This window comes from Manis pentadactyla, chromosome 6 (assembly GCF_030020395.1).
Source record: "Manis pentadactyla isolate mManPen7 chromosome 6, mManPen7.hap1, whole genome shotgun sequence".
Lineage (NCBI taxonomy): Eukaryota > Metazoa > Chordata > Mammalia > Pholidota > Manidae > Manis > Manis pentadactyla.
The window spans coordinates 8,325,162-8,339,237 of NC_080024.1; the positions used below are offsets into that span (position 1 = coordinate 8,325,162).

Sequence of the window (14,076 nt, forward strand, 5' to 3'; positions counted from 1 at the left end):
ACTGCAGGTCCTGTGTGTTCGAGGGTCTGGTCACCACCCTGCGCTGCTCGCCTCACCCCGTGGAAGGAGGTCCCAGGAAGCTGCCTAGCTGCTGGGGAGAGCGCAGGGCCACGGGGAGGCTGAGCAGACAGGCACAGCTTGGGTAGGAGTGGGGCCCGCTTCCATGGGACCCCCTCGGCCCTCCGCACAGGTGAGACTTGTAAGGCGGGGAGATGCGGAGGTCTCCAGTGCATGAAGGGGCCCATGGGAGAAGAGGGACCAGGCTGGGGAGTGGCCTTGTCTGGAAGCTCCCTCAGCCCCAGGCCCCCATCGTCCCAGTGGAACCTCCCCCAAATGGAAGACACAGCCACTGAGTAGAGCCAGGACCGTGCTCATTCCACAGAACAAGTATTTAGGTGGAAAAACGTATCACCAAGGAACAGGAGTTCTGGTGAGCTGCGGCTCATCTTGTGGAGAATGTTGACAAATATAAATCTTTCCCCCAAATCCCTGGTGTGTCTTCCTGAAGCACTACCTAGAGGTCTTCACAACCTGCAGAGGACAGTCTCCAGCCTAGACACCTGGTGGTCCCTGTGCTTGGAGATGTGGATCCCCAGGCACCCGCCTCGGCAGGTGTGCTGCACCTCTGCCACGGCAGGCCGGGCAACAGGACGCCCCAGCTTTCAGTTCCCCTGAAGACCACTCAGGGGACCAAACATTAGAAAGGCCTCAGAGGTCACTGTGCACAAATACAAAGGCTTCCCACAAGCTTTGAAGTGATACGCCCTGTGCAAAGGTCACCATCACTGAGCCAGCGTGAACGCTGGCAGGCAGCAGTCCCGGTGGGAGGGTTTGAAGGTGTTTTATCCCGACGACTATGTCTTGGGTTTTAAGTGCTTGGTGGAGTTACGAATGCAGGTTGACCAGGAAGGAAGCACTGGCGGGTGGAAGATGATGGTCATTCCTTGGCGGAGAGCTGAAACGGAATGTGCTCAGACTGCTCCCGAGGAAGGTCTCTCCACGGGGTGGGCTTCGGGAGCCAGACAAGAGGACCGTGGGATTGTAGTGTGGGGTCTTACCTTGTCCGTACGCCTTCTGGAGACCACAGCGTCAGAGAGAGGGTGTTGGGCCCTGAGCGGTGTGGCAGGGACACAGGAACGCCGGGACAGACACCCTTGTAAGTCTGGAAGTAGCTAAGGGCAGTGCGCCCTGGGCCGGCTGTCCTCGGTTCCTCTGAGAGGCATTTTTGGTGAATTCTCCGGTGGGATTATTCATTTACCTTGGGGTGGCTCTGGCCTCCAGAACTGAGCATGGCAGCCCTCCAAGATCTTTTGCAGTTATCTTGTTTGGTCCTTATGAATATGCAGGCAGGGCAAGAACTATGTTACCACTGAGCAGCCTGAGACTCAAAGTTTGTGGCTTTTTGTGGGTGGGGGCGATTGGTGACTGGAAGCATGAATCCAGCCCTCAGTGCACCCACTGCCCCCTGACCAGGAGTCCTGCGTTCACTCTCAGAGAACAGGCAGTCACAGGGCCTCACCCTGTCATCTGCAGCACACCCAAGGGGACTCAACGACCTGGGGTATCATTCTCCAGACGGAGTGGTTTGGCCAGATGTCCCATGCCGTCACCCAGAGAACGCAGGTCCCGTTTCCCGAGAAGGGCTGAAATAAAAATTGAGGCTGGGGACTGCACACTGCTGGTTACAGCAGCTGGAGGACAGGCCTGTCCCTCCGGGAGCACTTCTGAATACTCCTGCCAAGTGCCTTAGTCTTATCTTAGGGTGTTAATAACAAAGGGTCACAGAACCAACGGGAAAGGCTTCACTCCCCCACTGTTAGGGTCTAAAAAGTGATGCTAGTCAGGTGTAACACTAGTTCACTGAGAAAGGCAGGAGCCCTATACTGTGCTGTCCTGACACTAAAATTCAATTTTTGACATCAAAAAGAAAAGCCTGAGTAGGAAAAAAAGGCATGGAGGGGGCGTGCGTATGAACGGTTTCTGGTTAGGTTGTGGCAGGATCTGTGTGGTGGGTCTCCAGCTGGGGCTGTTCAGAGTGACACAAATGCAACTGTCTTTGAGTCATCATAAAAACACACAACGATGTTTCTTCAAAATTTTATTTTAACTTAAATTACAGGGCCAGCCAGATATTCTGAGAAGAAATTTACTTTTCCTCAAGAGAAAGGAAATGCTTTCATGGCATTGTTAACAACTGTATACATCTCCACCTTTTTTTTTAAAGGGTTAAAAATCACATTGAGTAACTAACTGACATGAAATTAAACCTTTATGACACAAAAAGAAACCACTTCCAGGATAATAGTTTTGGTAATATGTATATATTACATAATCATAACTTCAAGTGTGACTTTCCAACTTTGAATGTTTTCACATTTTTGTTTCAAAAGAAAAAAAAGATAAAAAACCAAAATCCAAAAAGAGTCAACCATCTCCAGATTCCAAGGCGACAGTAACTCGTCCGTGTTTTCTCTGACATGCTGCCCGCCCCCATCTTCCACACAGGAGGCTCTGGTGCCACAACAGCATCCCTGAAGGGGAAAGTGTTTTGTTGTTTCAGGGTCTAAGAACCATCCTGGCATGGAGACCTTTCTTCCATTTGGTGCGACTGCTGTTTTCACACTAAACCCCGATACCGAGCACCAGACCAGGAGACCCGGGATGCTTCATCACACAGCCAACCTGCCTTCCTCAACAACTTGGATATTTTCATTTCAAGGAGCTTGGATCATGGATCACTTTCCCTATTTCCAATAGAAAAACATGAATTATTTTATTCAGATTTTGGTAAAGACAGCCTCGGGAAAACCAATTATAATGTAGACTGACCTTTTAATTAGATAAACTACAGCTATGTTTTATGGAGGTTATTTTCCTAACTGGGGTTCCTAGAAGTCTTAAAACCTGCTGAGACATCAGCTGGGAGTCTCTTTTTACTGGCTGATAAATAATTCAATCAGTAAAAGAGGCTCGCAAAAAATAATTATGTAAATTTCTTAATCAGCTACAGCTATGCTGAATTTGAACTGGCAAACTGATTTGTGAATTGTCAGTCGTGATCTTTGTATCACTAAGATGAACAGATACCATTCTAGTAACTTTACACAGATCTATTCTAGAAGTTGCTCTGCTGTGGTCACAGTAACAAAAAAGTGGTGCAAAATCAGTTACTTTATAAATACTGATAATTTGCAGCATTAAAGAACAGGACGTTAAAAAAAAAAATTTCCCCATAGGACACCTATGACTAGGAATTCCTCTTCCTAAGAAGCGCTGAAGTTTTAATTATTCAGTTTCACAACTATTGTACTGGATTACTTACTATAAGAAAGAAAACGTGTTCTAGAGGTTCCCACACACACAAGGAATCAGCATTAATTTAGCATAATCGGTATCATTCATAGATCTGGCAAACTCGCAACTCATTTTCAATGAGAAAGGCCAATATTATGTAGAAGAGTATAGCTGACTGAGCTCCAGGTCTGTCTTGCAGACTATTGATGGCACCCCATTAGATAACTAAATACAAAGGATTGGTTTACTTTTTTTTTCTTTTAATGCTGTGATACTTAAATGTTAAATCAGCACTTTCATGTGATCTGAAGTATTTCAATTACATATGAGCATTCATTTTTTGCAAAAACTCAATATTAGGTAATAGTTACATACTAATACAATAACATTCCTCTGCTGTACAAATTAAGTCATTTAAAAGAAATGAGCATTCTAAGAATTATATACAAAAGAAACTTGTAAGCATCAATGAAATGAAATGCAAGGTGTAGTTGCTAGCTCTAGTTTTAAAATACCTTCAAAAAGTAATTAACAAATACCCTTCAACATTTCCAGGTTTACAAGTCTCAAGAAAATCAAATGTCAAAAAAATTCTAGAAAGCTGTGAAAAGCATATATACATTTTCCTTATGACCTTATGAAGCTTCACACTTTAGAGAAGTTGCTAAGTTTCAGTATCAATTTAGTTGCATGTCAACTTTATCCACCCAAAAAGCCCACATCTTGGATACAGTTCCCCTCTGATTTCAAATAAAGCTCTGCACGATCTTCCTTTAGTGAAGGCGTATGATCTCACCAAGAATCCATACTCAGATCTTAACAAAGATAAATGCAAACATGTAGGTTTAATCTGATAATATCAGCACCCTTCTTGCCTAAAACCACACTATCATCTATACATTTGCCCTCATGAAACTAGCCATGTTCAAAACTCCTATAGCAAACGGAGTCTTTCAATTCTGAAATGACACAAAGATCAAGAGAAAGTCCATGTGTGCTCTAGTGTGCAAGAAAGCAGCAGCTACGTTCTCCGACTTGGACTAAAAAACAAAAAAGGTAAAATGGAAAACCGTTCACTTAACAGCAGGTTAGCGGTAATGTTCCTCATGAATCGATAAGAGTGCCTGATGCTTAATAGCTAACAGCAAATGCTGAATTTGGATTTAATATTGTAGATGTTTATTGGAAATTAGGCTTCTTGCTGAGCTGGTCTCTTCAAATCCCTGATCTGTTTAACTAAATAGGTCTTCTCATCGTTAAACTGTTCGTCCTCGGTCCTGTCGTTCTGGAACTTGCTGAGGAACTCTATGAGCTTGGTCTGATTCTTGAGGAGGATGTCTAGGATAGGCTGCGTCTTGTTGGGATTGGCTACAAACACCTGTGTGGGGAGAAAGCACCATCAGTCCCCGGGAAGAACAAGACCCAGACAGGCCGCGCCGCAGGGAGCAGGGCACACGCGCCGCATCCAGGGCTTCCCCGGATGCAGGCAGAGCCTGCACAGCAGACGGGAGGGCTTTGCTTTGGAAGACCTACTTTACAATTTTGAGGGAAAAATGAATTACGTGTTTCAGCACAAAAAGAATGACATATTCATTCATGCTCTGAAACTAAGTAGTGGTATTAAACATAGACCTTAATTTTAGAATAAAATGGGCAGAAATTATTTCTGGGCACAGACGTCAGAATGAATTTTAAGTACAAAAACCTTTTAAGAAATAGATTACCCTTTGTGATTATCTTTTTTGACAAAGATAAATGACATTCTTCTGTAAATAAACTTTTATCCAAATTTTTGTCTCTATGTTGTAGTACACAAATATCAAAGTTGACTGAACTGTATTGTGCAGATTACCAAAATGAAGCCAATAGCATTTTGGTAACTGGTAAATGGAATGAGACTAACAACTCTAGAGGAAAATAATCTTTAAGATTTTAGTATCCTACCTTAAAAACATGAAAGGCCTCAAACTGAATGTTACGACTCTTGTCTCGTAGGAGGTTCATCATTAATTTGAGGTTCTCAGGCTTACTGATGTATTTTGTCATAATTGTGAAGTTGTGTCTGTCTAATAGTAGCTCACCGAGAAGCTGTGAAGACATTTAAACAATTACGCTTACATTGAGATGTGAAGTAAAACAAAGTTTAAAAAATAATTTGTTTGATAATCATTATTATTAAGCATAGAATATTAGCAGGCCCTCAAAAGACTGATGAACTAGACCCAGTGATGACCTGAAAGCTGTCGCGGGTCCCCCGTCTGCCACTGGAACACCCACCTTTCCTCTTAGGGATTAAACTTACAGTGGGTCTGACACTGTTCTCTGAAGAGGACATTCAAAGCATATTTGGCCCAGAATCTGAGACCGTCAGGGCAACTCTTTAGATATGCGTTTACATTAACCTCGCTATGCTGTCAGTGTGCCAACTTCGAGTCAAGGGCTTGTGTGCAGGTGGCATAACCTGAGTGGGTGAGGAGCCCAGCTGCAGTCCTTGTGGGCAGACAGAGCCGTGGGGAGCCTGTGCCTGGCACCAGAACACCCGTGTTCGAATCCTGCCCCCCTGTTCCTTGTGAGCTATTAGCCTTGAGCATGTTACTTTACTTCTCTGTGCCTCAGTTTCATCATGTGTATAACGGGTGGATACGGGTGGATAACAGTACCTATGTCTCATGACTGTGTGTGAGGGATGAAGGTGTGAATAGATGTAAAACATGTTAGACCCAACTCTAAGGGGAGACGTGGCGCAAGGCCCAAGGAAAGGAGGTGCATGAACCACCTCACTGTGATGTAACATCCTTTGCCAGCTCCTTTCTGGGCTCCTGGCAATGTGCTAGATAACTTGAAGTCTCCAGATAACTGATCTCACATTAAAGAAAAAATAAGCTGATGTGCAGGAAAATAAATCTATTCTATTCAGGATTTATCAAGAATTTATAGGAAGAACTCAAGAGCTCAGACAGGCTTCATATCAATCTGAATCACAAAATCCACAGGTTTCAAGGAAAGAAACAATCAGCATCTACTCTTACGAAGACTCAGTAGTTAAGTATGTGAAGGTTTATAGCTTTATTGCCATTCATTTTCTATCACAGAAACCCAAAAAAGAATGAAAGGGCTCATTATGGTTTGGTTACCTGGAGAATGATGACTGGCAATTTTTTTAACTTCTTTGGACATAAAAATTTAAAAATTTGAGGTGTTACACCGGGAATATAATTTGCTGGTAAAGTAAGTATAAGAATAAATAAATAAATGCCAATGTGGCTACAGAAAGGAGAGTACAATTAAAATCCACTTGTAAAGTACCACTGGTCCTCAGTATTTGTGAGCTATCACGTTACAAGAGGTGAAAGACTTCGGGGTCTCCATTACTAAGGTTTCCCAAATGGCACTCTTTACCTCCCTTTTCATGTTGGTAATTCTGAGGTTGCAGAAAGGTCTTGAAAGCCTTTCTCTTTATCTAAGCAGTCCAATTCAGAATTTGGCTAAAGTCTATTGATTTCCCCATGAAGAGTTATTAGCCCAGGAAGCTACTATGGTAGGCGGTCCTTTCTGGCCTCCTTGGCCTTGAGAGACACTGACTCCACCCAGCTACTCACATGCGTGTGACTGCTGAGAACAGGACGCCCAGGCCCTGGACAAGGAGAGGCTCCTGGCACAGGACCACTTGGCTGAGCGGAGGATCGAGGAAACCTACACTTTATTACACTGATACATGAAGGAAAAATTCCCTAAACGACTGCCAGAAGCCCTGCACCAACCCCCACAAATAAAAGGGTTCTTTTCAGCAATCAGATCACCAGTGATCATGCAGCCAGCATAACTGGGGTGGAGGCTCAGGTTAAGGACCCCGACTGGACTATGGGAAGGCTGGGAGGCAAGGCCCCCACAACCGCAGGGAGTGTGAGGGACCTTTTCAGTGGCAACCCTTTCCACACCATGGCTATCACGCTATTTCTGGTCCCTGATTGTAGGAGTTACAACCTTAAGGGGAAAGGAGGAAGTACCTGGCCAGATGGAAAAGATTCTTTTGGAAATTTGCATGGTAGAGAGTGTTTTTATCAAAGGACACAAAGTGTAACAATGCTCCTGATGTCCTGCAGTCAATTTCCACAGAACAGGAAGGTCTTCGAGAGCGAAGCCCCACGGCGGGCACGGGGCAGTAATGGAGGCCTATGGGAGGAGCTCTGGGCATGGCAGGACTTAAGTGGGCCTGACAAGAAAATGTAAATAGAATTGTGATTCCCTCATCCCAAATCCTTTGCGATTCCAATTACAGTTCATGTCAGGTTCACTTACTGACCGAATGAAGGACAGGCATTTTTAAACTGCAATAAGAAATTTCTAAAGCAGGGGTCAGCAAATTTTCTGTAAAGAGCCAGATAGTAAATATTTTAGACTTTGAATTTGCTGTTGTAGCCCAAAATGGCCATAGACAACACATAAATGAATGTATGTACTTCTGTAAAAAAAACCCTAATTTACAAAAACAGGCAGTGAGCTGGACCTGGTCCATGAGCTGGAGTTTGCCAACCCCTGCTCTAGAGTTTTACACCTTAAATTTAAGTTCCAAGTGGAACTGTCCATACCCTCGTTAGATACACGCAGCCACACCATGTCAGGCTCCCAGCAGCCCCCTCCTTTCGCACAGCAAGCCCAAGCCACTGGGCAGCAGCCAGGAGCGTGACCCCCTGTAGTGCCTTCCCCTGGCTGAGGTAATTCCAAGGTTTAAAGAGGTTTCAAACTCTAAAATACTGCATTGCTAGGACAGAAAGTGAAGGTCCTTTTCAAAATCTTGCATCTTGCACGTTGGTATCTCTAACTTACAAGGAGGTGGGCAGGTGTCCCGCATGGACACTATGCAGCTCCATTCTGTTCCACAAAAACCTGGACCATGGGTAAGTACATTTGTCCCCAAAGGTCTCATTTATTATCCCAGCATATCTCCCTTTCCCCAAATACAAATTTCAAATACAGGGTGAAGAGAAAAAAACTACGTAAAATAAATAATCCGTCATACCTTGAGTGACTGTCTTTTCGTCACATAATTTTCTGAATGAAGTAACTTCTCATATTCACTGAAGAACTAAAAGACATGAAAATATGTATCAGGGTTATTTTTTTAAAGATCGGTAGAGAATAAACGTCTACCACCACCAAAGCCAGCTGCTGCCACGCCTGCCTCCTCCCGCGGGAGGGGCGGCTGTCGCCTCCGTGAAGAGGGCTCCGGGCTCTGGCCAGGCCCGCGGGCAGCTGGCATCCCGTCCTCTCCTGTCATCCAGATTCCCTGTGCACAAAACATGACTCACATTCCCCCACTGTTTACAGGGGTTGACTCAGCTCTCGTCTTTTGGTGTTAGATTAGAAAATCCAGATTTTTCACAACTTAACTAGCCCAAGCACAACTACAAAGAGAAAAGTTACCTATTCTTTCAAAGGGTCAGCAAGAAGAGAAAGTGACTAGAAGAGAAATCCAGCACTGTTAAGCAGGCAGATGCTCTAGAGAAGGTAGGACTTGGGCTCAAACTGGAATAATGGGAAGGATTTTAGTGAGAAATGGGGAGAAGAGACATTTTTTGGGATGAAAAAAGGACACAGTATGAAGGAAGACCCGGAGAACGCAAAATGGTACCGATTTAAGAACTGACAAGCCTGCACCGGACTTATAAGATAGTGTCACTGGAATGGTGAGGAGAAGCTGGATTAAAGCAGGGAAGCAGGAAATAGAAATGAAGGACATGCAGGGGCCAAGGCCAGACTTCCAAAAGTTAGGACAGAAGCCAGTTAGCTTTAAGACACACACACACATATGATGACAGACATATATTTGTTCTTTTTAATTATGGATAGGTTTTTAAAGTTCCAAAATGTTGCAGTCCGAGTACCACTGTGCTGGGCATCGGTGCTTCAGGAGAGTGTTCACGGGATGTGGCGGGGGGCAGAGGACGCTGCCTTGTGATCTGTGCCCATGCTTTATGATGGGTCCTCATCAGCCACTCAACTGTGCTTTAGAGCAAGGGTCAGCAACTACAGCTCATGGGCCGAATCCAGCCTGCTGCCTGTCTGCACAGACGAGGTTTTGTTGGAACACAGCTACGCTCATTCATGTGCTGTAAATAAATTCGCTTATGCACCGTTTGTGGCTGCTCTGCACTGCAGCAGACTGGACAGCTGACCAAGACTGTGTGGCCATGAAACCTCCGGGACCTACCATCTGGCCCCTGGTTTGGAGCTAACCCAGAACTGCCTATGCATTACTTGTTTTGCTTACGTCTAGGCAGAGGTGGGATGGCATTCTATTTAGAATGCAGGCAAGCCCTACCTTCTCAAATGATCCTCAAAGCGATGATCCACACAACTGAATCTGCCTTTATTAACAACACAGAATATGCCCAGCTTGAGTTACTGACAGAAAAGGCAAGTTAAGATTTTCTGACTGCACAATTCTTGGGATGAGCCTGGGTGGAAGAAACTGTTCTCATGGGAACCGCCTGAGAAGGGTAGACCTGTAGTCCCTGTGCTCCCCCGGGCATGTCAGGCTCTACCCCTGCGTCAGGAGCATGCGACGGGGACAGACTTACTGCAGTCACCCTGCGGACTGCATCCACTACGTGACACTGAAGTTTAATTCTCCGTTAATAATGCCATGAGGAAGAATCTGTTACAGGTTCCAGTGTTAGGAAAAGCTGTTTCTTTTGAGCAACAGCATGTTTTGCTTTTCAGATATTGTGATCTCTCAATTTTGTTGCCCTGTATGCTTTATTAGGAAGCTGTATGTATTTCTGTGTAAAACTCAGCCCTGGCTTAATTTAAATTACCCATATATCCCCCCTTGTCCCTTTCTCAGATCTGACCGTACTGTATATATATTTGTTAGTTGCTTCACATAAATTTTTCTGAAGTCCTGTTAGCCAACATCATCCATTAATTACATGAAGGAAAATATTTTATTGCAAAATTAAAGTGATGTCACTGCCTGTAGTAAATTTTTCAAAAATTAGTTTGTATCTTTGGTAGGTTTTAAATTAAGATACTGATATGTTAAATTAAAAACATCTTTGGGACCATGTGGTGATAAAAGTAACATAGCTATTGTTTATTAAATGCCTACTGTATTCCAGGCCCCTGTCAGGCACCCGGCCCACAGTCTTATTTAATCCTCACGACTGGCAACAATTGTGAAGGTGTGATTATGACTTTGTTTTAGGGCTAACAATCCTAAAGGCACATAGGGGGGGAATGAAGGCAGCTGTTCAAACTGATGGTGGGGCTGGGGCTTGAAGCCAGACTCCAGGTTGCCTGGTGCCAAAGCCCAGACTTCTAACTACTCTAAAAAGGCACTGATGAAATGGCTGTGCTGCCACTTTAAAACAACAAACACACAAAAAGAAAACACACCCACATCCAAATCCAAAGTTAAGTGACCTGCAATGTTTAAGCCACTTAAGAGGCTATCTATGAGGGACTTTGTATTCAGCATGTGTTATGATGTTACTGGGAGTGGGCAGGGGAAGACTGGGAAAAAGGAACACAAAAGAATTAGGAAACATATATTCTTCCTCCAAGAATCTTATAATTTAGTTGAACAGCAAAGTGAACAATGGAGAATTAGTAACACCCAGGATTTCAAAACCTCAAGTGACTAGTGCAAGAGGGACAGCCTGAGCCAAGTCTCAGGGGGCAGAGAGTGAATTTACATGGATCACTGTCTCCATCACCTCCCCAAGGGTACCCACCCACTGGATTTCGGACAACATGAAAATTAAAGCCAAGGCATGAGGATGTGCTTATGGGTGCCGTGGACAGCAGAGCTGGCTCGCGGTGGAGGAGCACATCCGATACTCGGGCCTGGGGGCTGCTGTGAGGATCAAGGGCAGTTAGGTCCTGGAGGACTCGGACTTGTTTACAGACCTCTGTGAGGGGTTCTAGGACCAGGCAGTTTGGCACTGACTCAGGCTGCAAGGGCCCACCCTGGGCTAGCCCGAGGTCCTCATTTCACAAGGACTGGCTTCAGAGCGCCTGAGGGTCACGGCCACAAGGTCAGGGGCAGAACTGGGTCCTGACTCCTCCAGGCTAGCACTCTCCTCAGCCTGCCAGCCAACTGTCGCCCGCCTTTCCCTCATTTGTAAGTAGCGGGAATGTGAGCAGCTGATGGACAGGAAGAGAAAGTTAGGAAGTCAGATAATAATTTCTCTTTCATCTTAACTAGTTTATTTCAGCAGCAGAGTGCTTTACTTTCCTCATCTAAAGCAAGAAACGATGCAAAGGGCAGTGTGTCATCAAAAAAAAACTCTGCTTCTGACCAAGGAATATACTCTGTACCTCGTTTCAGTAGACATGATCATAGCACCATTTAAAAACACTGTATCTGCAAAATAACTTTCTGGCACAAAATTTACTTAAATCTTTCATTTCCAGTAATAAAATTTGTTGTTTGTTATTTGAAAAGAGTATTTCATATACTTACTTTATCGTAATGCTGCTCCAAAAATTCTGCACTGAGCAGTTTATGTCTTGTAAGTAAATCCTAGAAAAAGAAAATATAATTTTTTACAGTTGTTAGGCATTCAAGTTCTTTTAGGAGAATCCTATAACATTCCACGCCATTATACCTGATAAAAACTGTTGTTAAAAATTACTATACTTAAAAACATTTCAGCATGAATTGCACTGAACATGTTGATTCTATGTAAGAGCAAATAACAGTAATTCGAAACTGTAATTGTTATGATTATCATTAGTAACAGGTCTATAGCTCTTAGAAGGAAAAATTAAAAAACAAACATATAAGGCAATGGAAATACAAACTCAAAGAAAATAATGAAGAAATGAAGTGAAAAAAAAGGAAGTGGCTGTGGTAAAACGTCAAATAGAATACTGTTCCTGGTGGAAAAAGAGGAATTTCTTTTAGTAGAAAAGTACTGAAGTCTCTATTTTCTTCCTCCTAAATTCAGTTACATCCAGTTCATATACAGTGCAGAGGTAAAATGTTGTTTAAAACCCCAATATAATGTTTACATTAACTCCTAAGCAAGCAGACTAATGCTGCAAAAATGCAGAATCCAGAATTAGCATAACCTAGAGTCCAATTCTGCATTACTATGAAATAGAGCTTATGCCTCACCCCATGGCTTTCCCTAGAAATACCTCAAGGATCATTCATTCAGCAAATAACTACTATGTGCCAGGTAAAGTTCCAGGTGCTGGAGCTACAAAGACAAACAGATGGGGCCCTTGCCTTTAAGGACCAAGAGCTTAGCAATGAACCAGCCTTGGCCTCACCACGGAGGAATGAGAATGGGAACATGTGAGCACATACGGCCAGTCAGTATTTGGTGAATTAATGGTAAAATTCCTTCAGAGCTGCTTACTGGAGAGGTTAGTGCCAATAATCCCCTTCCTTTGAACCAACTTTCCTTAACTTGTTTTCTTTGCTGTACGTATTTGAGTTAACTCAGGTCACAATTAACTAGTGCTTTCTGAAGTATGTCCAAGTGTAATACTGGTCCTGTGAAAAGCTCTACAAAATGTTCCCAAGTCGAACAAATGTGGGAAGTGCTACAGCTCTGAGTCACTCACAGGATCCACCAGGTCTCAAGAGATCCTGCTTTTGTTGGCAAAAGGGAGGTTTTGTTGCCTAGTTCATGAACGTTCTGCCCCAAAGGCCTTCCGCATACAGGCTTTGCCCTCAGCTCAGCCACCTGCTACCTGTGGGCCTTGACTCAAACATCCCTGCCGCAGGGAACCCTCCCCAACTGGTCACCAGCACCAAAGCTGGTCACAGCTATGACTTTTCATCTGTAAGATCATCTGACTAAGATCTCTCATGAATTCTATATGAATTCTATAAATATGAGGGTCATGTCTGTTTTTACTAATCTTTGAATCCCCAGCACCCATGCAGTGCCTAGCACATAGTAAGAGCTTAATATTTAACAAATAAATGAATGAACCAACTGTATCAGGGAACATGTGTGGGGAAAACACCACATTAAGCAACCTACAAAGTATGCTTTCAAGAAGGCTTCCAACTCCACCCCAAAGATTTACAGGTGTTCAAACTGCTGGATAGGGTATGTATGGTATACCCAGGAAAGACCTATCCATTTTTTTTCCAAATCCCCCTTGGGGATTAAACAAGCAGAATTAGAAAATTTGGAGGTTTATTTTGAATACCTTCAAGAATCTGGAAGGAAATGTGGTCGGGCTTCCCCATATGGGGAAAGAGAAGAGGGCAGAGGTAGGAGAGTCTACAGAACCTGAGTGAACTGTATTGACCCGTGGGGTCACATGTCAGGGAGAGGGGAACATGAGAACCTTAAGGGATTCTATTAAGCACGCTTCTTCAAGTTCCTGCCTGCCTTTTAACGTGCTGCTGTGGTCTGTTTACAGTGGGCTCCCTGTGTAGGTGCCTCAAAGCAGGGGTTTGTCTACACAGTTCACTCCTGAACCCCAGAATCTGAAGAACAGTGCCTGACACAGGAAGAGGTACCCAGAGACTTGCAGAATGGACAAATGAGTCAGCAAATTAGGTGTTTCTGTGTCAGGATCCATGTGAGACTGAGTGTCACTTACACTTTTTTGTGGCTAAATCATTCTGGTGGCCGCTGTGAGCAAGTACAGCTCAAGGACCCAGTGCTCACTGTTCTGTTACAATCTGACGGAAGAGAACAACAAGGGAGGGGCTCTCAACTGGGGCTGAAGTCTCAGAAGCAGGCAGGTAGAAAGTAGTGCTTTAAAAAGCAAAGGTGCTAAACAGATTTCTACTTAAAATTTCAGTAA

At 44.0% G+C, this 14,076-nt stretch overlaps 1 protein-coding gene across 3 annotated transcripts in view; it reads right to left on the bottom strand.

The window, feature by feature from the left end:
* Positions 1–2,083: 2,083 nt before the first annotated feature.
* Positions 2,084–14,076, bottom strand: part of CAB39 (calcium binding protein 39) — a 91,521-nt gene continuing 79,528 nt past the window's right edge. For all 3 annotated transcript variants that reach the window (XM_057503445.1, XM_036912812.2, XM_036912802.2), the window contains 4 exons: positions 11,762–11,821; positions 8,315–8,380; positions 5,239–5,382; positions 2,084–4,672 (listed from right to left, as the gene is read on the bottom strand). In XM_057503445.1, coding sequence (XP_057359428.1) covers positions 4,484–4,672; positions 5,239–5,382; positions 8,315–8,380; positions 11,762–11,821 — 459 coding nt within the window. In that variant the 3' untranslated portion in view covers positions 2,084–4,483. The remainder of the gene's footprint in view (positions 4,673–5,238; positions 5,383–8,314; positions 8,381–11,761; positions 11,822–14,076) is intronic.